Source organism: Vicugna pacos, chromosome 7 (assembly GCF_048564905.1).
Source record: "Vicugna pacos chromosome 7, VicPac4, whole genome shotgun sequence".
NCBI lineage: Eukaryota > Metazoa > Chordata > Mammalia > Artiodactyla > Camelidae > Vicugna > Vicugna pacos.
The window spans coordinates 31,372,501-31,395,000 of record NC_132993.1 but is presented as its reverse complement, the minus strand read 5'-3'; the positions used below and the strand labels follow the sequence as shown (position 1 = coordinate 31,395,000).

Genomic DNA, 22,500 nt, shown 5'->3' with positions numbered 1-22,500 from the left:
TGTTAAGCAAAGGATAAAGGGATCCATGAACCAGTATTTGGCAGACTGTGTTAACAAGGAAATAGTGTTTTTCCACTGTAAATCTCATCCACAGGTTGTGAGTGTTTTTTCCAATTCACAGTGAAGAAGGAATTGGGGTGACACTGTGCTAAGAACCTTTCCAATCACCCACACATAGTTGGGATTTTTAATTAAGTGACATGCTTAATATGCAAACCCAATACACTCAGAAATGCTCCAGCTGAACCAGACTGTAAAAAGATAGTTTGCTTATTACAGCAAATAAAATAAAAATTTTGGTCCATTTTCATAACTCTTACACTTACTCTTTAGATTCGCTTAAAGGGAGGCGTGATCCTTCTGTGACTCTTTCAATGAGGTACACTTAGAAGTTTAATGTAAATGCATAATTTATTTCTTAAAAAATCTGAAGTCATCACTTACCTGTTTTAGGATAACATCTCAGTGCTTTCAGCTTTTACCTTTAACTCAAGTTTCATGATTTTTCCTCTCAGAATACATAACCCTATCTCTATGTCTGTTTATCCTGTATTTCTTGTTGCACAGACCTACACATCAGGTTTGTTTGTAATTCACCTAATGAGAAAATAAATAAAGATAAATGAAAGCCTTGTTTGGTGTACCACTATGGGGAATTTTAGTTCTGTCAGTATAGTAAATACCAAGAGAGAATAAAAGAGAAATCTCCTAACCAAAGTTGACTGTGTTTCCTTTCTTCACTTTTTTGGGAGGGGGCGGTAATTAGGTTTATCTATTTATTTATTACTTTGGTGGAGAAACCAGAGATTGAACCTCATGCATGCTAGACATGCACTCTACCACTGAGCTATAGCCTCCCCCTCCTTTCTTCACTTTTGAAGATTTTAATTGACAGACTATAGTTTTCACTGGGACACCCATTTGAAACCAACTATTCCTTTTGATTTCATTTGGTAGCAGCATAATGTATTTTGATTTCTTCTACCCAACCAGACTTTTATTTGCCTTCTCACCAGAAAGTATCTGAGGTAAGTTCTCCCTCCCTTCTGTTACCATACATCTAAATTGTGGTAACCTCATTAGAATATTTGCATGAACAAAAGTATATATGTAGTGGAAAATATTTTCTTAAGCTTACCACCTAACTTGCTAAGGTATATATATTTTAGAAAGTTATCCGCAGACTTTCAAATCTGATACTGGTTTTGCCTGTTTAAATATTGATAAAGTAGCATAATCTTCAGAAATTTTTATGTACTCAGTTAATCTCTATTCATCTTTGACAGTGAATTCCTAGAGTAGTTTGCAGTAGCAGGGAAATGCAATGGGACAGTAAAAAAAGTGTTAAAGGAGGAATAAAGGAAATGTGTTGCTTAAAATGATTCACTTAAAAATGGAGTTCTGCATTTTGAAAATTACAAATTTCTAAACAAGACAAGTGGAGCAGTTTACACATAGCATGTAACTGACATTGTTGTAGGAAAACTAATTTTCTGTTTATTATTTTTATTAAATTACTTTTACTGTTTATCATTCAATTAAATTACTATGTAATTTGTTTATTAAAATATTATAGATTTTTAGTGGCTGCTGATGTTTCATTTTGGATGAGCTTGTGTATATGGATTTAGAGATGATAGTACTGGCTTATTTGTAATGTTAGAAATCCCTCAGAAGTACACTTGTGCTTTTCAACATATTTAATTAATTTCAGTTTGTACTTTGTACATATCTGATGGAAGTAGAATGTTCGGTTAGTGACTGTACATATCTGATGGAAGTAGAATGTTCGGTTAGTTGACTTTTTTTTTTTTTTTTTTTTGAGCAGAGAAAGGTTTATTGCAGGGTTGAACAAGGAGGACAGGGTGGCTTATGCCCAAGAAAACTCCAAACTCCCCAAAGGGTTTCAGCAAAGCATATTTAAAGGCCGGGTGATGGAGGGAGGATCACAGGGTACATGATCACTCATGCGCAATTCTCTGATTGGTTGATATTGAGGTAAAAGTTGGCTTCTTTCTCTACACGTCCTTCTGTCTGTATATTGTCAGTCTTAGATGACCATTTCCTAGAGGGTAGGCCAGAAACTGCTTAGAATTTGCACACCATCACATACCTGTGATATGTATGATTTTAGGAGGACAGAATTTTGATGGTTATTTTTGTCATAAGCTTTTAAATGTAAGGAAAATACAAGCCATTTTAAGAGTGAAAAATAATTTTTTAACCATCATGAAAGGGTTAATGAACCCTAAAGAACGCAAAGGTAGAATACTTGCTTAAGTTTGCTTACACACCAAATCAGTTGTAATAGCAACAAGCTGTAGGGTAATATAATTGGTAGAAGGTGAAATCTGACTGTAAACTTACAGTGTATTATTGCCTACCTCCATTCATAAAACTTTTCTTATAAAGTGCATCTGTTATCAGTTATCAGTTACATATAAAATACTTTTACTTGTAGGTATAGAGGTAATTAAGTGAAAACACTCCATGAGCTAAAAAGGGATAAGGGGCTATTAGGTGAGAGAAGGGTGGCAGGCTTCTCATCAAATGTCAGACTTTCTAGAAGGTATAAATCTGTATGGTATATATAGCTATCTACATACACGTAATTTAGCTACCTACTTATTTATCCCTTTGTCTAGGTTAGTAGCAGCTTCTTTAAAAATGTAACGTCTGTCTTTCTCTGTTCCTTCATTTCAGTTTGATTCATTGTTATTTGGAGGTAAATGATGACTGGAAGAAAACTCATTTTTGTAGATAGATAATTTTTTCCCAAACTACTTGTTCTAACCATTCTTTTTTATTTATCAAAAAACAACTAAGTAGACTGGCCATTAAATTTTCAAACAGCTAAACACTTGGGCAAACTGTTGGGTCAGTTAATTTTACAGCATACATTTATTTCAGAATGCCTTTTATTATGGTACATTCAAATACAGTAATCTGTAGGTATATCAATGTGTTCTAAAAGAATCCAGAAATATTTTTGAAAATCAGTTTTGAAATCCTTTCTGTTATTGTGATTCTCTTTCATGTTACAAAATTAGAGCTAATTGATCCATATTTTGAGATCAACAAGGGATAGAAAATACTGTTTCTTAGTATTAAATATGAGGGTTTTTTTTTTGAGAGAGGGTGGAATTAATCCACTCTGAATTTATTTTATATTTTCTCCTACTTTGTTTTCATTTTTAATTTCTTATTCCTTTATTACATAAAGGCCAGACTAGAAAAGTTTGAACTATGTTAAAAATGACTATTAAGATAAATTGTTAACCATGTCTATTAATCTCTTTCTGTTTTCAAAGACACATATTATCCCAAGAATTGGCCCAAAAGTAGTGTTTATATAAATACTTGCTTTTATTTACAATGGAAGTGAATTGTTTTTTCTACGAAAGAAAGTGATTGCTTTTTCAGTTTGCAGACTCGGCGGGTTGACAAGTTGTTTGATTACTGCTGGTTAGTACAAGTGATGCCTTGGAATAGTGTGACGGCCACAGAAGTGAGCGGACACCTCAGGCTTCTGTGCCGGGAGCCTTCCTGTCCGCCTCTCCTGCTAGCCTCTGCCTGTCTCTCTCTGCTCCTTCCTCTCTTTCTCTCAAACTTCCTCTCTGGCTTTTCCTAACTTGGTGTCTTCCTTGCTTCCTCTTTCTGCTCTGCTTCTTTCTCTCCCTTCTTATTTCCTTTTCTTTTTGACTCTTTAAAACTTTCAGAATTTTTAAGAGAAAGGAAATGGTAGAAAGGACATTTTAACCAAAATATTTTAATTTTTCTTCAGCTTACTGAATAACCTTTGAGTAATCTTTAGATTTCCAAGACTCTCTGGTTTAAGTTTAGTTAGCTTGAAATAAGAAAATGTGTAAAGAAGTTAGAATACTAGGCTGTGATTCCTTCTTTGAGAGGATCTTTATGTAGGTATTTTCTGGAGATATCTAAGTAAATAAATAAATCTCTTACATGAGTTGTTACCTGTACTCATGTAGTAAAATGTGTAACTGTATGTATTTTTCTAGTACTATGTATATTTTATGTATATATTAAATTGTGAAGATGGTGATTGTTTCATGAGTAAGTACACTGCCCATACATTCTTTTTTACTAGCTTTACTAACATATTTAAATGCATATTTTTCCAGTTATTTAATCTTTATTATATCTGTTTTAATCATACCTATAAACTAGTTCAAAAGGCTTTTTATTTATAGCATTATGACATTGATGAGATTATCAGTTATGAAGTATTGAGAAAACTGACATGTGATTGCTTATTTCTTTTTTTAAACCCTTTTCATTGAGTTATAGTCATTTTACAATGTTGTGTCAAATTCCAGTGTAGAGCACAATTTTTCAGTTATACATGAACATACATACATTCATTGTCACATTCTCTTTCACTGTAAGCCGCTTGTTTATTTCTAACTGTTGGTCGAAGCAACACATCTTCGCGTAATATGTGAGAGGTGTAGAACATGAAGGTGGGATCTGATGAAATCTGATGCCTCTGGAAAGCTAGTGTCTAAATACTGTGGCACCTTAATATCACTATTAAAGAGTTAAATAGCATAATAAATATTATATACAAACTATTGGTCATCGTTGCTAAAGAATTTGTTAGGGATGCCGCGTGGCTGTGAAGTAGGTTACCAGACATCTGGTAACGCCCATGTCCTTCTCCTTCTGTCTCTTTCAAGGTGCCTGTGTCGGTGGCCATGATGACTCCCCAGGTGATCACCCCGCAGCAGATGCAGCAGATCCTTCAGCAACAAGTCCTGTCTCCTCAGCAGCTCCAAGCCCTTCTCCAGCAGCAGCAGGCAGTTATGCTGCAGCAGGTAATGTGGGTTACCTGCTTTGGTGTGCTCACGGGGCACGGAAGGTGCGCAGCCGTGTCAACAGTGCCACGGGCACATAAGACCATTCTCCACTTGCAAGGCCGACCTGTCAGCATGCTAGAACATAAGTGTAACTTTCTCATGCACAGCTGCAGAGGAAAATTTAGATCCCTTGGTTTTCTTGTTACCCTAAAAGGTAAAGCCCCCGGTTCTTGTCATACCTGAAAGAGAAATGGGGAGATGGTGTGTTGTGTAGCGAAAGATTTTAAAAGGTTTATTTAGAAAAGGACAAGCACACCTCCAAGAACGGGAGGCGGGCTGATCCAAGGGAGGAAAAGTCTCGGTTTTTGTCTCCCCTTTCTCTTACACCCTCGCTTAGAGGCGGTCTCTTGATTGATTGACAGGTCTTGTCCCCAGAGTGCTTAGTCATGTTTGGCCCCTTTGCACATGTCCTTGCCCATGGCGTACACAGAAAAACCCATGGGCAGTGGGGTGCTAAACAGCAATGTTAATTATAATACAGTGAGCACTGGATCGTGTCCAGTTAAGTCCTTTCTGCTACCGCACAGTCGTGGCTGTCAGATTCTAAGTGGTTTCTTGATGGCGCTCATTTAGAAGTAAAGTCCCTTTATGCTGGAGATGGGCACAATGCTATCTTCTGGACCCTCTCCTCCACCTATCTGCCTGGTGCCCCTCTTATCTCACTACCTAACATTCTTAAATGTATTAATGTCTGGAGTAAGAGCAGAAAGAGGTATAATTTCAACATAAGTCAACATTTCTATATTCAAATGATTAGGTGCATTTGATTTGTAGACTTTCCCACAAAAGTGCAAAGAGACCTACCGATAATTGTTGATTTAAAATTCCTGACACTTCAACACTCCTTTTAGTGTAAGTATGAAATTGGAACTGGCCATTTTGTTACAAAGGGAAAGTAACCAAAATACATTCAGAATTTAGGAATTAGAACAAAGTGGAGCAGCTAAGCCACTAATCTAATGAGATTTATCTTTCGTAAATAAGAAAACTAACGTTCCTAATATGTACGCTATTGGAGCCTCAAGTGTGTATAAAGTGGTCATTCACCTGTAGATGTACTTACCAGGGAGAAATTATCGTGCTTTACCTGAATTCTTAGAGATTTACTTTGCTCTGTTCTATGATGATGACCACAGGCCAGTTGCTTATATTTCTAAGACGTTCTTCTGTATATCTGATGAATGGCAGTTGTTTCCCAGTAAGAACTGGACAGCATGGTTGTATGTAACTCTATCAACGGTTTTTATAAACAGGAGAGTAGAACCTATTTCTGTGTGGTCCTGGGACTGCAGATATAATAATTAAGAGTGTTCATTTGGCTCTGGCCCTTTAGAAGACAGATCCTCTATACCCTTTTGTTTGGGAGATTTTGGATTCTGGACTGGAAGTTTTCAGAGCTGCCTTGAGGGGGGAGGGAGGGAGTCTGTAGATTGTCTCCTTGAATCCAGTGCATATTTGCTGTTGTTCTCGGGAGGTGAATCTTAATGGAGACTCTACCCCGTGCCAGTCTAGAAGGGTTTAGGAGATTTATACTACATGAAACTTTTGCCTTTATTTATTAAAGTCAAAATGGTTTATTCAGCAACAACTACAAGAGTTTTACAAGAAACAGCAAGAGCAGTTACATCTTCAGCTTTTGCAGCAGCAGCAGCAGCAGCAGCAGCAACAGCAGCAGCAGCAACAGCAGCAACAGCAGCAGCAGCAGCAGCAGCCGCCGCAGCAGCAGCCGCCGCCGCCGCCGCCACATCCCGGAAAGCAAGCAAAAGAGGTAGGGTCTGGCTGGCCCTGCCCGCGCAGAAGAGCGTGAGGTTGGGAAGGGCGCTGAGAGGCGAGGGCAGTCCGAGATCGCCCCATCACCCGGCTCTTGCCGTCAAAGATGCATTATTACCCACTGGCACTGAGCTTTTAATAACAGTGACAGTAGAACCCTCCTGCTCTTCTTTCTTGTAGCATGGGGCTTGGGAGTTACAATCCAGTGCTGCTGTCTGTCGCCCAGTGTTCACTAATGAATCACAGTGTACAAAGCGCGAGCTGTGTGGTGGACAGAGTACTGATTGTCTTGTACTCACCGAGAATCTAAGTTGGTGAGGGAACCTTATTTTTCTCAGTGGTGCAGCTCAGAGAACATGCATGCAAATTTAGCCTGTTGTTGGTTGGGGTGGGAGTCGGGTGTGGGGGGAACCGGGGGAGAAACTGGTTGAGCGCAGATTTCAAAGTCACAGGCCCCTGATTAATGAACTGCTACTGTAGGTTTGGAGTGGCGAGTAGAAAGTTACAGTTTGATATGCTCATAAATCAAACTGACAAGCTGGCTTCTCTGGCCGAGCTCGCACTTGTCAGCAAACTGCATCAAATATAAACATAATACAAACAAAACATGTTGAAGTAGTTAAATTGATCAGCAGGTATCAGAGCCGTTGTCTTCAAGCTGCCCATTATGCAAACGTACAGGAAACAGTTTTGACCCCCTGAGGCTTTGTTTCTGTTTGGATTTGTGAATAGAATTTCAGACAGCCATCAACTACAGAATAGCAATTGCTCCCTTATTTCTCCGGAGGCTTTGGGCAATCCACATGACTTGCTCCATTATGCAGTCTGTTTTCCAGTGAGCGCATCAGAAGTTTCTCTTTTCCCCAAACTAAAAAGGAAAGGTCTTCCACAGCAGCTTGTCTCCCTCTGAAGTGTGACTGCCTGCTCATACCCTCCCGAGTCCAGAGAACTCTGGTTTGTCTTGCAACGCCTCACAAAATTGGAAGTTATACTTTTCCTTATAATAAGGGCACTTTTTTTTTGGCCTTGAACATAATTCCACCTTTAATATATTCCAATAAGAAACGAGAGGAAGAGAGAGAGCTAACAGGCCTGTCCTATGAAGGCTACATCCCAGTTTACTAATAGATCACTGGAGACCACAGTCATGGACTTCTGCAGATCAAACTTATTCAGCTGGAAAAAAAAAAGTGTGTTGTTGAAGTTGACTGTATCTGCAAAGTGTTATTCTTTTAGCCTAGATAAATTTATTATCATCTGCAATAAGCCCATTTTTTAAAAGTCTGAACCTTTGTCATATACTTTCTCTAGACCCTGTTCCATCCTGTTTTAATGCAAGTTCCTTGGTTCTCTGCTGCTGTGTTAATATTTGAAAGAAAAGCAACAGACAGTCTAGAACTTGCTCACATTCCTTGAATTTTGACTACGGGATGGCGGTTCACAAACTCACGGGGCAATGAAAGGAGCGTGCATTTCTCTGTGTGAGAGCTGTTTGCGCAGACTGTGTTCTCTGCTGTTTACTGGGTTGGGTTTTCTGACACCAGCAGCAGCAGCAGCAGCAGCAGTTGGCCGCCCAGCAGCTTGTCTTCCAGCAGCAGCTTCTCCAGATGCAACAACTCCAGCAGCAGCAGCATCTGCTCAGCCTTCAGCGTCAGGGACTCATCTCCATCCCCCCTGGCCAGGCGGCGCTTCCCGTCCAATCGCTGCCTCAAGGTACATAGAAAACATGGCCCACACTTCATTTCCAATCTTGCAATTTCTACTGCTGCATGGCCTGTCTACGTTATACTTAAGAAATTGTGTTTTTATGACCTTCATGTTTATTGTTAAAACATGATTGTTAACATGGTTGTGTGACCCATTTTCTTGAGACTCAGAAAATTTCACGATACACTGCTTTTTAAGTGTGTAGTAAAACTGCTTTCAAGTGTCGTATTAGATATTGAATGAGTATTTGTTAGTCTTATGGAAGAAAGTTTATAAGGGCAACACAATTCAAGGTACTGAATTCAAGCTGTCGAGTGTGCACTGAAGATCTGCAGGGAATCGGATTAGTAGGAAGGCTAACAACACTCCGTTGAACATAAGTGAGCGGGTATACGTTTTGGTGGACAACTGATCAGGAAAAGATAGACGTTCCTAATCTTCACTCTGAAACCCCTTTCTAGAGGGCATATTCCAAGTTATACTTTGGTGGGGGCCCCATCATACGTCCTGGGACCAAACTGATCCTCTTTTCTCTAAAATTACTATTGCCTATGCATGCACTATATTGTGAATTATAGCTTTAAAAAGCTGTCAGTTGTATTCTTACTTGTTTTTCTGATGAGAAAACTTTGAATATGCTTTGATAATTAAATAATACAATACCATACAAAAATATAGTTGTATATATTCATCATTTGACTCTCAACTTTTGGGAAATGAAAAAGTTCTAAGTTGAAAACAGAAAAAGAATGGTAAACAAAATGGCTCTTTGTGTGCTGAAATTCTTGCAACAGGTGAAAGTCATGTATCTGTAAACTTCGTAAAAATATATTCTAATTCGCATTTGATTTTGTTGGAACAAACTTTAATCCAAACGAACTCAAGTTACTTGTATTTGTTTCAGAGAGGCTCACGTTATAGTACTTGCTGTGCATTTTCCTGACTCTCCAGGCTACCCTGAAGAAAATCAAGAACAATTAAATATACAAAAATTTTAATTAGGCAAATAAAAAGCAGTCTTTAAATGCACATAAGTATTGCTTTGGGCACATGAAATTAAAAATACCATGGTAAATGTTTTTCTATTTACTTCTCAAATTACTGTTCCCATGGCTTATTTTTCCCAGAATTCCTCTTTCACTTGACTTCAGATCCTCTAATTTACCTGAGTCAATCACTGCTAGGAAATCAAGAAAGATAAAGTTTAAATAGTGAAAGAAAAATAAGGCAATAAACCCACTTTTCCATGTCATTCCAAAGAGAATTGGGATAAACCATAGTGTCACCATAGCGATGAATTTCTATTCACAAATAACTGTTCTTTGGAAAAATAAATACAACTCGAGGACAAAAGGAAGCAATAAGATTTAAAAAGTGAAGGTGTGTATAAATTCAGTATAAACATGGATTTCTTTGTCAGAACTATACTAAAACAGAAGCAATAAATTTATGTCATTGACTTTTTTTTAGTAAAATTTGACCAAAGTCTATATTTAGGATCTGTTTTTTGTTTTTTGTCTTCTCTCTTCAGTAGAAAAGCATGATTTTATTTGAGTAGAACATTCAAACACACATTTCAAGAAAGTTCAAAGAGATGTTCCTAGGAACAAAATGTGACTTATTTGAGATATATTTGTTAAACTGTATTTTTCCCAAACAAGCATACAAGGAAATTTATTATTCTATAACCATGCTAATAGTTTTCAAATGACAATTTTCTCTTATTTCGGAGCTTTCTTTTGATAGAATGATCTCCTTTTTTCCCTTCTATTTGTTTTTTTTCTCTCTCTCCTTCCAGTTTTATTGAGATGTACTTGATGTACAGCACTGTGTAAGTTTAAGGTATACAGCATGATGCTTTGACTTACATGCATTATGATAGGATTGACCTAGAACACTGTGTTAGTTCCTGATGCTGCCCAACCTAGCGACTTGCTGTTCTCGCCTCTACAAAAATGATCACCGCTTATTTTCTTCTATTTGTATTTGAATGGAGAACACTGAGGCAAAGGAAGTAAATCTGAAAACATACCTGGGTTGGAGCAGAAAATGTACATTTTAAACAAAAAAGATGGAAGTCATCATAATGTTTTCAACTGTTTGAATGTGTGAAAGTGGCACTGTGGAAACCCATCAGCCAGACACAGGCGGAACGTGTCAGAGAAAGCAGCTACAGTAAAGGAACGTATGCATTCTTAGTGCTGTTCTGGAATCTCAGAATTAGAGTAGGAGAAAGTAAAAAACTAATTGCTAGATAATGTAAGCCCTAAATCATTTCTGCCTTAGTCACTGGCATCAGTTCCTCAGTTCACTTTGTATCAGGTTTTTGGTTGGTTGATTGTTTAGCCACAAGTAGTGGCCTTATGAAAACCAAACAGGATTAATAGGCAAAGATGATACTCTCATTGTATCATTAAAAATATGCTCTATTTGAAATATTTATCGCCTGATTTAACACAGCTTCCTTAGAATACTTTTAAAGTTACAACTTCTTTCAACTATATGTGTATGAGAATCAGATGGAAGTAACAAAGTTATAATTTTGATAAGAGTAAATTTACAGACATTTTTCTCTGTATTGCAAAATGATGCAATGTTGTATTTTATCATTCTAAAGTAAGATATTTTAAATATTAAGCATTTAAAGTCATCATGAACATTACTATAACATTGAATTTTAATGTAAAATAGGCAACGAAATTACAGTCTCTAAATATGTATATAGGTGTACAGAAGTCGAATAAAAAAGGATGGGTTTTTAAGTCAATCTCAAATAAAATACTGATTTAAAGCTATTTAATACATAGATACTGTACTTTATATATCAACTAGTAATTATTTAGTGACACATTTTCATGACCCAGTACCATTGTCTACAAGTTAAAAAATAGGAAGTTACTGTGACTTGCAGTATAAACTTTGGTATGTTTTTGACATAAGATGGAAGTCAGTACATCCCAATACACAATATAGTCACAGGTTTAATATTACTACGGGGACTGAAAAACTAACAGGAATAATGAAATGCATAAGAGAATATTAAAAATATGTTGAGTAGTTTTTGAGAAAATGTAAATGAGATAGATGGAGATCAGATTATATCATAATTCCAATTGTTACAGAGTTGCTCAGTGTATTAACATGCATATATTAAAATGGATTTAATTCTGTTTAGGCCATATGTGTTTAAAAAAGTTCTGTTTGTCAGTTCTGTGTATGTTGAGGGAAGACTTAAAAGGAGAACTTTGCTGCATTAAATTTCATGATTGAGAAAACGGAGAAATCATTGTTTTTGTAATAGAATAACAAACTATAAAAATGCAGCCTGGAAAAAATTTAATACTAAAATCATAGTAGGAATTTCTTTTATATCAGATGTATTCCTGTATCCTAGAAATTCCTTCTTTGGTGGAGATCTTTGCTTTCGGTCTTAAGTTTTAGCCAAATAGCTATTTTTACTTCTGTAATTCAGCATTTAGACAAAATGTGTATTTGATACACCTCTCATTGAATATCCATTTTAAAGTTGGGCATTATACCTACAGGTTGTAGTAAGCCCTCACACAGATCAATACAGATCAATAAGATGTTAGATTTGGCAAATTACAAATGAACACTTGGATCTCTGAAGGAGAGCCCCAAAACTGGAATAATGGTTGCCACTGGAGAGGAGTACCAGGGACCAGAGTTCAGGGCTGGTGGGGAAATTCAGTTTTGCATTGAGTCCTCTTCTCTGTGATTTAATTATTTTAGCCATGTGTGTATACAGGGTTTTCAAAATGTAAAATTTAAGATGAAAAGTGAAAATTAATGATAATATTTCAGTAATTCAAAGTACTGAATATCAAATTGGTTCAGTAAAATATATGAATAATACAAATACTTCTACTAAAATTTATTTTTTAATTATAAGTAACCCTAGAAAAGAAGCAGAGTACTATTAAATAAGTTAATTAAAAATTCACACTAGACTTATTTTACATCATAATGTATTAAAATTATGTATTTAATATTAATTAATTACTGGACATAGACAATTAAGGGCATAGAAAGAATCTTTTATTTTTGACTGTAAAAAAGCTGTACATGTAATTTTTACCAATAAATGAAGCCACTGAAGCTTTTAAACCTTGTGTGCCCCAAGGATGTATAATCTAGATATAAATTAGCGAATTTTCATTAATTCTTAACACAATGTTTGGCACCCAATAGTTACTCTACAAACTCTGACTCCAGAATTAAAGAATTATTATTTAATTGCTTTGTCTGTTATATCATACACAATTTGGTTGGGAATTCATCTTTTTATTCTTCCAACTCCTGGAAAAACAAACCTTTAATGCTTATTTGTAGGCAGTGAATAGAAATAAGCCCAAGTCATCATCCAGAAGTAGAATAGGGTTTCTCAGTTTTTTGTAGGCACGGAATTTTTAAGTTACACAATTATAAAACTTTTGGGCAGTAGTATTGTGTGTATATACCCTTGAAATACGTTTTTAAGGAAAACCGAATAATTTTCACTTAAGATTGGAAGTTGAATATTATTCTATGATGCTCTAGTCCATGGATTCCCAAATCGTGCTTGCCACGACACCAGTGTTCTGGTCAATTGAACAGCTCTTTTAAGTAATACTCATTGAGCTTTCACTCACTGCTGGCACTCGTCCAGGCACTGGGGCTAGAGCTGTGATGAAAACAGACCTCAGTCCCTGCCATCATACAACTTCCACTTTGGTGTAGAAGACACAACAAGTCAGTCAAGTAAAATACACAGTGATAACTGCTAAGGAGAAAAATTAAAAAGCAAGGATGGGAAAAAATAAAGCAACTATAGGAAATGGGAGGAGTTGAACTTGTAGACCAGTTGGTCAGGGAAGGAATCCTGGGAAGGGGATGTGTAAGTAGTGACCTGAGAAGGTGAGGGAGCCCAGTCAAGTGTTAGCTCTTGAGCAAGTTACTTAGCTTTTCTGTGCCTCAGTGTCTTCATCTCGAAAATAAAATAATGATAGTAATAATAATAATAATAATAATAATAATAATAATAGTGGTTTGGGCATTACATTAGTTAATAACGTATGAAGCTTTTCAAAAAGTTACTGGTATATCAGAAGCCCTATATAAGTATGTGTTAAATAAAACAAAGAAACTGCTAGAGGAGTGAGTTGGAGTCAGAGGAGTTGTGTAAACAGGAGCTTAGTTTTGAAAATGTAAGATCTGAGAATCTGGTAGAGTGATAACAGAGTGCCACGTAGGCAGCCTGCAATGCAAGGAAGGGGCCTGGGCTGGACATCACTTGATGAATCCTAAGCCTATACTTGTTATTTAAAACTGAAATAAATTAGTGTAATTGTAAAAATTATTTTTTTTCTTCAGACATATTTGCAAAATACTGAGTTAGAAAAAGAGATTCAAGTTTTCTTTGTTATTAGACATCTCAGAACTTTTTCACATGCTAACATGAATCACAGGTATCCAAGATCTAGCCCACAGTCCTCTGAGACCTCTTAGGTTAACAGCATTTAAAAGAGTACTGTTTCATAGAACACAGTTTAGGAAATGCTGAATTTGTTATATTACTGCCTGAAAAAGTAAATTCTTGCAAATCATTAAGATGTAAAAATTCACACAACTTTCAAAATTGTACAAAGTTAATTGGCTAGTTGTTTCATATTCATAGTTTTGTATCCATAGAAAACAGCTAAGCAGGTTGGAGATGTGAAAAATTTCTCATGAGCAATGTGACAGTTTATTTTAAAATTTTTTTCCTCCAAATTATATGCACAGTAGAATCATCTATGGAACTTCAAAAACTACTGATGCCTGTGTCCTGCCTTCAGAAATTATGCTTTAACTTCTTTGGGCTGTGGTCAGAGCATTGGAAATTTTTAAAAATCCCCAGGTAATTCTAATATGCAGACACTTTGGGGAGCCACTCATACTAACAGGAATCTCTTTTTTGACATTATTTATTCTCTGTCCCTTATCTATGATATTTAAAATATTTTCAAATTAAATATTTAAAATATATAAATATTTAATATTCAGGTGGCCAATATTTTTAAAATATAATATTCTTTTCATTAAGGGTCATTACTTGAATGGCAAACACATTATTTACCAAATGTTTATGTGCCTACTATTTGTTACCATATCATTGTGGTATCATGGTGATACCGCTAATTTTCAATGCAAATGAATAATATAATAGAATTCTACTTTAGAAGGTAAGTGGATACTTAGGTTAACTAAGTTATTACTAAAGTCCACAAACTGAATTATTAGTAGCATCTTTAACTGGTACATAGTCTCAAAAAACACCTAAGTGTCTGTAGCCAAAATACAGTATATAGATTAGCTTCCTAATCTGTTAGAATCAACTAAGTACCATTTATAACTTTTTAGACACTGACCTTACAAGAGAGCTCGTAAGTACTATGCCCATTAAGAGTCACAGAAGTGGCACATGGAAATCAAGATGTCTTCTAGAACTGCATGAATCCACTTTAATCAATTAAATCAACAACTATTTATTGACCACATACCAGGCACTGTTCTAGGCTCTGGGGTTTATACCAGTAAAATATGAAATCCCTGCTTTTGGTAAATGGTGGAGGGATACTAATGAAAACAAGTAAGAAAAACAATATAGTTTAAAGATTAAAATAGAGGGAGGTGATAGGGAATGAAAGAAGGCAAGTGGGGAGGGGCCGTGGTTGATAGTGTGGTCAGAGACCCCATCAGAGGAGGTGACCCTTGGACCAACTGAGTGACAGGAGGGAGGAAACCAGGGGAAGATTTGCAACCAGAGTGGCCTAGGCTGTGGGAGCTGCTGGAGCGAAAGCTGGAAAGGGAGCCAATGTTTGATGCATTCGAGAAGCAGCAGAAGGCAGATATAACAGAATGAAATGGAGAGAAAGAGCGATGGATGAGGTCAAAGAGGCAGGCAAGAGCCAGATAATGAATGCAAGCACCTCATAGACCACAGGAGGGTGTTTTTTTTTTTTTTCTTCGTTTTGTTTTGTTTTTTAAAGTGTTCTAGAAAGGCAGTGGAGGCTTTGCCTGGGAAGAGCTGTAGCTGAGATCTGAAGAGTGAATTTTACACAGGCAAGGTGAAAACAGGAGGACAGTCAGGGAGCTACAGCAGCGGTCCAGGCAGGAGTTGACAGGGGAGCAGAGAAGCAGCGGCTGAGGTGCTGAGACATCTGATGCCAAGGGTGCGCCAATGCTCTCACAGAAAAGGAGCTGCTAACGCAGTTTTGTTGTTAGGACACCTGACACATCAAAAAATGACAGTCAGGAAGGTTTCAGAATCCTAGGTTAAAGCTGAAATAAAGCAATAATTAATAGTCTGTATGGAAATCGTTGCCTGTGTAACAGAAATACCTTTATTAAGTCATCTTTTTTTTATAGAAAACAATCGTTTTTAACAACTTTGTAAACTGGAGTTATCCTGTCTTTTCTTTAGTCTCAAACTACGTCTTAAAATCTGGAGGAGCTAGAATCACCAAAATGATAGCTTTCAGTGAAGCTGACTGTATGAAATTGTGATAGGCAGAGCAATTTAAGGTTGCCGCTGTGATGAAGAATTTGACCAGAAGTTATGTTTGGAACAGTGAGAGTTCTTCTGTTGCTGTGGGCTACTTACCACTATGTCGAGATCAATGCTTTTTCCACTTGCAGGGGTCAGGGTGAGAGGGCTCCCCTCACCTTCATATTCTGTTGCCTTTCCCCAGTCTCCCCTGCCTGTTCCATCCCACTTCACCCCTACGCGCCTCTCCATTGATCAGCATCACTGTGGCATCTGATGTGTGTGTATGGTGGGAGGAGGGTAGGTTGATTAGCACTTCCATCCTTACAGTTGATGTTGTAGCTGGACATAGTAATAAAGAATATAGATTTGGGAGCCACAGGGCATCGGGTTTGAATTCTGTCCACTGGTTCTGAGCGTAGTGATTGAGGCTGTATATTTAATCATCCTGAGCTTCCATGTACCTGTAAAATGTAATGATTCCTAATTTTAGGTGAGGTCAACGGAGATTATGAGTGCAAAGCATCAATATAGGAGATGCTCAATAAATGATAGCATTTATCATTACAAGTACACTTGCTCCTATATATCTTTAGCCAGTTGTTTTCATATTTTTAATAAAAGATTTTAGGAGCAAAGTCTGCCTGGATTTAAATCACAGCTTTATCACACATAAGCTTTGTGACCTAAGCTATATTTTTTATCCTCTCTCCCACTTTGCTTCCTTATCCATAAATTAATTGGTTATAATAAAAATATCAACTCCATTGGATTGTAGTAAGGAATAAAGAACATAAAGTATGCAAAGAATTTATGAAGGCACTGTACTTGGCATGCATAAGTATTATTTTATAAGTCAAATACTGTAAACTCAGTTCCTTATTTTGAAATTACAATTAGGATTGTACCTAGTTTTTCTATTTTCATCCCTCATAAATCAGGTAAATTTGCATAATCTGAACCAGGGAGTTTAAAAAGAGTAGTTGATTTATTCTATTGGTCATAAAATGAAGGAGAAATTTAGATATTAACTGCTTAATTGATCCATGTAGGTAGGCATATTGGCTTATTCGGGCCCTTGGAATGAAATTCAGTTATTTCCTTTGCCTCTCTGAGAAAGACCAAAATAACTAGATAATTGGCAAATCTGTTTTTCTTTTGAGTTGAGCGTCTCCTGTTTTCCCTTGATTGTTTCCCTCCTTATTTCCTTTTTTTCATTTCTTTCAAGATGTGTTATTTCCAAATGTACTTGTCTTTCAGTTCCTCACTGATAAAAACTTAATACTAGCAATAAGTAAAAGCTACTGTTACAAGTTGAATAGTTTAATTTTCAGACGGAACTTGCTGTGTTTTTTTCTATTAATACACGATGTTATTCCCAATACTATTATTTCTAATACTGTTCTTAAATCGGTAGTCTTTAGTAGATAACTGATTATTCGGGGAAAAGCTATGGTGTTGATGGTGTAAAGTGATTAATTATTTTATATTAATAATTCTGATAACATCACTTTTGTTGTTGGCATTAATCCAGTAACAATACTAAGCTCATTATACGAACTTTACTTTGTTATATTAGTGGGGCTTTCTTTCATTTTATAGCTGGCTTAAGTCCTGCTGAGATTCAGCAGTTATGGAAAGAAGTGACTGGAGTTCACAGTATGGAAGACAATGGCATTAAACATGGAGGGCTAGACCTCACTACTAACAATTCCTCCTCGACTACCTCCTCCACCACTTCCAAAGCATCACCACCAATAACCCATCATTCCATAGTGAATGGACAGTCTTCAGTTCTAAATGCAAGGCGAGACAGGTAAATCTCACGAGATTTGTTCTGCATCTATCACCAAATTTTACTTTCACCATTCATAAAACTGAAAATAATAATATGTACCTAACAGAGGCAGAATGTATAGAACAACAAATTAAATAGAAACCTTTAGACGATCATATATTATTTTCACTAGGAAAAGAACTGTTCAAATACCAGAATTTTGATGGATAGAGTCAGGAATTTCCTGAAGAAAGTTATTTTTAAATAAGTATGTGTGGAATTATTGTGTCAATAGATTTTTATGGCTGAGATATTGTGCATAACCTGATTGCTAAAATGAGAACATTTTTACCATTTTAAAACTTATGAACCAGTTTCAAATAATTAAAGATGTATATATGACCCCCTTACTATATGTTACAAATGGACTTAGAAATCAGAATAGATATAAACACAGGCATAGTAAACCAGAAGATAGAAGATCTGGTTTGCCTTTTTTATTTTTATGACATGATGGAATTATAATAAAATTGAACTTATGGGAGTTAACTTTCTGAATAAATTTGACTGAAAAGTCATAAAGAAAAATTATTTGATTTCCATTACCATCAATGAGTACATTATATTAGATAAATTTTCACCTTACTGTTTTATTTTGGTTGTGTAAAAACTGCCTTTGTAAAAGGAGCACTTATGTACTTTTTGGTCGATTTAGTTCTATTTACTCAGGCATATGGTTATCTAATCAAGTCCTTTAATATACTTTATATAAAATACAGAAGCCAAAGTATTACTCAACATGAAAAATATCATTTTAAAAGATGAAATGTAAGTGTTGGATTTCTTAACAGAGTGGCTTAGTCTCCCATGATACATAGCTGTAAATGTCACATTTAACTGTAGTGGATTGATAGCGCTCTGTTTTGTAATATGAGTACCTGCTTAGCTGCAACAGACTCTCATAAACAGATATTTTTTCAAAGAAACATATTTAATTGCAGTACAGTTTAAAATAGAATGCTATAATTTGATGATGTTTTTGGTCTTCCTTTGAACATCATGCATATTTTTCTTGTGAGCTTTCATTATTGTCAAATTGTATGCCTTTGGATGCTTTCACGCTGTTGTTTTAATTGAGAGTAATTTGATGATTATATATTTCAGAAGTTGGTTGATGTCTCTTGGATCTGTCTATCTGATACAATACTCACTTATCAAAAGTCTTTGATAATTATAGAAGGAGAGAGCTAATGAAGACTGTTTCAAAGTAGAATTTTTTAATCAACTGTAACTAGCAGATATATATATATATATATGTGGTTCGCACATAAGTATTAAACAATTTAAATGATTCTAAAGGTCCATATATAGTCTCTAAAAAGAACATTTCAAAATTCTGATGGTGATTTTCCTATTACTTTCTTAAAAACAGGTTTTTTCTCTGGACCACATATGAATATCTATTTTTTATTTAGAGGTAAATGTTACATTAAGGTCATGTGGCAGGATTAGCATATGGTATTATACAGTCCTCTTAGTTTTTCATCCTTTATTAACAGTCATCTTTGGCTCTATTTCTCCTCTAATTGGAACATCATCTAGCCTTGGCAGTTGAACTATTCAATAGAACGATTAAATTTTTCTGACTGCTCTGAGCTGAATTGACCTGTTTTGACCTGTTTGTCACTGATCGTAACCTGACAGGCGCTAGCAGCCTGCAACGATTATGGCTTTTTGAGATGAATCTGACGCCGTTTTCTTTTGCTACAGCTCGTCACATGAGGAGACTGGGGCCTCTCACACTCTCTATGGCCATGGAGTTTGCAAATGGCCAGGCTGTGAGAGCATTTGTGAAGATTTTGGACAGTTTTTAAAGTAGGTTTTTTTTTTTTTAACTTTTTTTTAGGGGAGGGGGTGGATCACATGGGAGTTTTAGACAGGTAGTTAAGTAAACAAAAGGAAGCTGCAAGAAGGAAGTCAGAGTCCATTCTAAGACACACTGTAAACTTTCTGTGCGTTCCAACAAGTGGGTTAGCCGAGTCAGGCTAAGAAAGTTAATTCTTCATCTTTATCTTTTCATGAGACTATTTTATAAATCATCCAGTAAAGGTTTTTGAATCAATGAAAAATAGTAGCCTACTATAATTGTGTCATTAATAATTGGAAGACATGTTTGCAGGATTTACTTAAATTTCAAGGTTTCAAGAAAAATTTCCAGTAAAATTATGTGAGAAGTCATATTATATATATATGCATATATATATTTAAGCAAAAGACACATTTTGAAGGTTTATTTTTATTACAGACTTTATATTTCTTAGTTTAAATGATATTTAATGTTTACATTTAACAACAAGAATACAAAGCTGAAAGTTAATAGTAACTAAAATATTAAGCATAATTTTCTCCATTGTTACTTGTTGCCCTGAGAATTATAAAGAAACATGCATGGCCGTATGTTTGTAGGATGGAATATATGACTTCTCTAGCTTCAAGTAAAAACTTTCTGTATCCTTAAAATCTTCATACAGTGATAATTTATTTTTTTAATTCATAAGAGGTTCTTTTTCAAATGAGAATATGCATCTTTCATGAAACATTTTCCACACGCAATTTCAGTATATGAGAGATCTAAACAGAGAGCACCAGCTAGGTTTATGGAGATGAGTAACTTCACAGGCTGAGACTCTCATGTTGTCATGGAGCAGCTAACAGGGTGAATGAACTGTTTCATGCTTCATCAACAATTAAGTTAATTAGCTCATTTGAAATTGCACTGCTTTGTTGCCAGGATGTTGGCAGAAACATCAAAAAGATGTGTTTACAAATGGTAGACTACAGGGTATAGAGCAAAAGCACCTTAACAACAAGGCACAAGTACTTGGCATCATAATAACTTTATAACTGAATTACTGTAAGACTTCCACAAGGATTTTTTTTAGCCTTTTTTGTTTGTTTCTGACCAATTAACAGAAAACGTGCTTTCTATATTACTATGGATTTTGTAAGTGGCCTTAAATGAAAATTTGCACTCCTGTTATCCAAAACAGCTGTGAGCTTCCATGTTGTTGGGTAGGAAACTGATTCAACAGTTCCAAGCACTTAAAATTTTAGGTAACTTTACTACAGTTTTCCTCTCTAAGAAAAACATTTTCTAAGACAAAGACAGAATATAGGGATAGTAAGTCTTTAAATAACTCATCTCATATTTCTTCATTTGAATATATTAGTCCTTGTTAATATGTTGTATTCTTCCTTATCATTAAGATTATTTACAGGACTCATACTATTTCTTAAGTATGGCAGTGTAAGCCATAGAACTAGCTCAGTACTCAGACATTTTATTGCTCTAAGTTGTTGTATTTGACAAAATTCAAAACAAATCTTTAAGAAACAACATATGTCTTTTCTTCAGTATGCTTTCCTTTGTAGCACATGGAAAGGAGCATTTTTATTCATCTCAAATACTTATCCATAGTTCTATGACTACCAAGCTTATGAACTCTCATTTTACCTTCGATGGTGCTTTTTCATACTCATGCTAGTAATTTTTTTTAAAATGAAGAAGTTACAATTAAAAAAAATTGCCTTTCAATTACGTATCAACTTTGGTTCCAAAGACTGACCATTTTTCCAACCCATTAATTTTATAAGGATGACAGAACAAATGACAGTAGATTTTAAGGCCTTTCTTTTAGTCCATTTTTGTTGATAAGCTTAGATTCTCTAAGTCAAAGATCTGTGATAAATTCTGTTACTAGAGCTAATGTCATTATACTGTACTGAAATTAAATATTGGGTAGACATATTTCCATACTGGTATTGTCTTTTTCTTAAAATGTGTGGGAAATTTGAAGATAAATTAAATAATATGTTTTATTAAATTAATTTCAGTCATTCAGAAGAAAAAGTCGATTCAATGTCTATGTGGAAAGTGAATTAAAGAAATCACCACGAATACAAATTTTCTTGGAAAGATTTGATTTTCACTTGTACTAATGGAGAGAATTGAGAGTCTTGAGGGGAAAAAAATGTCAGACAGGTCAAAAAGCTGTAAAAGATTTTTAGCTCTCAGTTTTTTTGTTTATCCATTCTCCAGAAACTTTGTGCCCAGTGTTTATTGTACACATTTTTTGAGAAAATACTATTGTGGCATTTTTATTTAAAATGCTCTAGAAATAAGTGGTATAGCTTGAGGTGTACTTTGGTAACAGACAACTTATTATCCATTGGTCTGAAAGCAGAGGAAACTATCCATTATTACTCTTTAGCCTACATATGTTTAATAACAAAGGACAACAGATAATGTATTGAATCTCAAATTCCCTTTCTCACATTACATCCCCAAATAAACTGCTAAAATTCCTCTATTTTTGCCCAGCATCAAATGAAAAGCCACCAGAGGACAGTTGCTTATGAATAATATATATATTCTTATCCATGTAAATATATATGTATATATATTAATAGTCAATTGAAGTATTTTTTCTATTGAATAAAAAAATAAGAATAAGTTAGAAACTATTATTCATAACAGCAAAGGTGAAAATAGAAAAATAAAAGATGAAGAAGAAAGTCTAGACTAAAAAGGTGTTTAGGAAAATTTTTGAATTTTACTGGAAAGTAGGTGTTGACAGAAGCTAACCATTTTTCTGACCATTAATTGAGGATCTCAAGAGATCGCTAAAAGCATTTAATACTAGTTCTTCGTTACTGTCTTACAAATGTCAAAGTGTAATAACAGCTGGCAAAACTTTTGCGTAGTTTCTCTGCAGAATTATTTTCATTCTGTTGGCCCTCAGTCAGCTTGAATGGATTGACTTTTAGAGCATAAACCCAAA

The 22,500-nt window shown here is 35.4% G+C and overlaps 1 protein-coding gene across 11 annotated transcripts in view; it reads left to right on the top strand.

The window, feature by feature from the left end:
• FOXP2 (forkhead box P2) overlaps window positions 1-22,500 on the top strand; it is a 498,059-nt gene that overhangs the window by 432,889 nt on the left and 42,670 nt on the right. For all 11 annotated transcript variants that reach the window (XM_072964634.1, XM_072964637.1, XM_072964632.1 and 8 more), the window contains 5 exons: window positions 4,698-4,835; window positions 6,460-6,645; window positions 8,192-8,360; window positions 17,485-17,698; window positions 19,430-19,534. In XM_072964634.1, coding sequence (XP_072820735.1) covers window positions 4,698-4,835; window positions 6,460-6,645; window positions 8,192-8,360; window positions 17,485-17,698; window positions 19,430-19,534 — 812 coding nt within the window. The remainder of the gene's footprint in view (window positions 1-4,697; window positions 4,836-6,459; window positions 6,646-8,191; window positions 8,361-17,484; window positions 17,699-19,429; window positions 19,535-22,500) is intronic.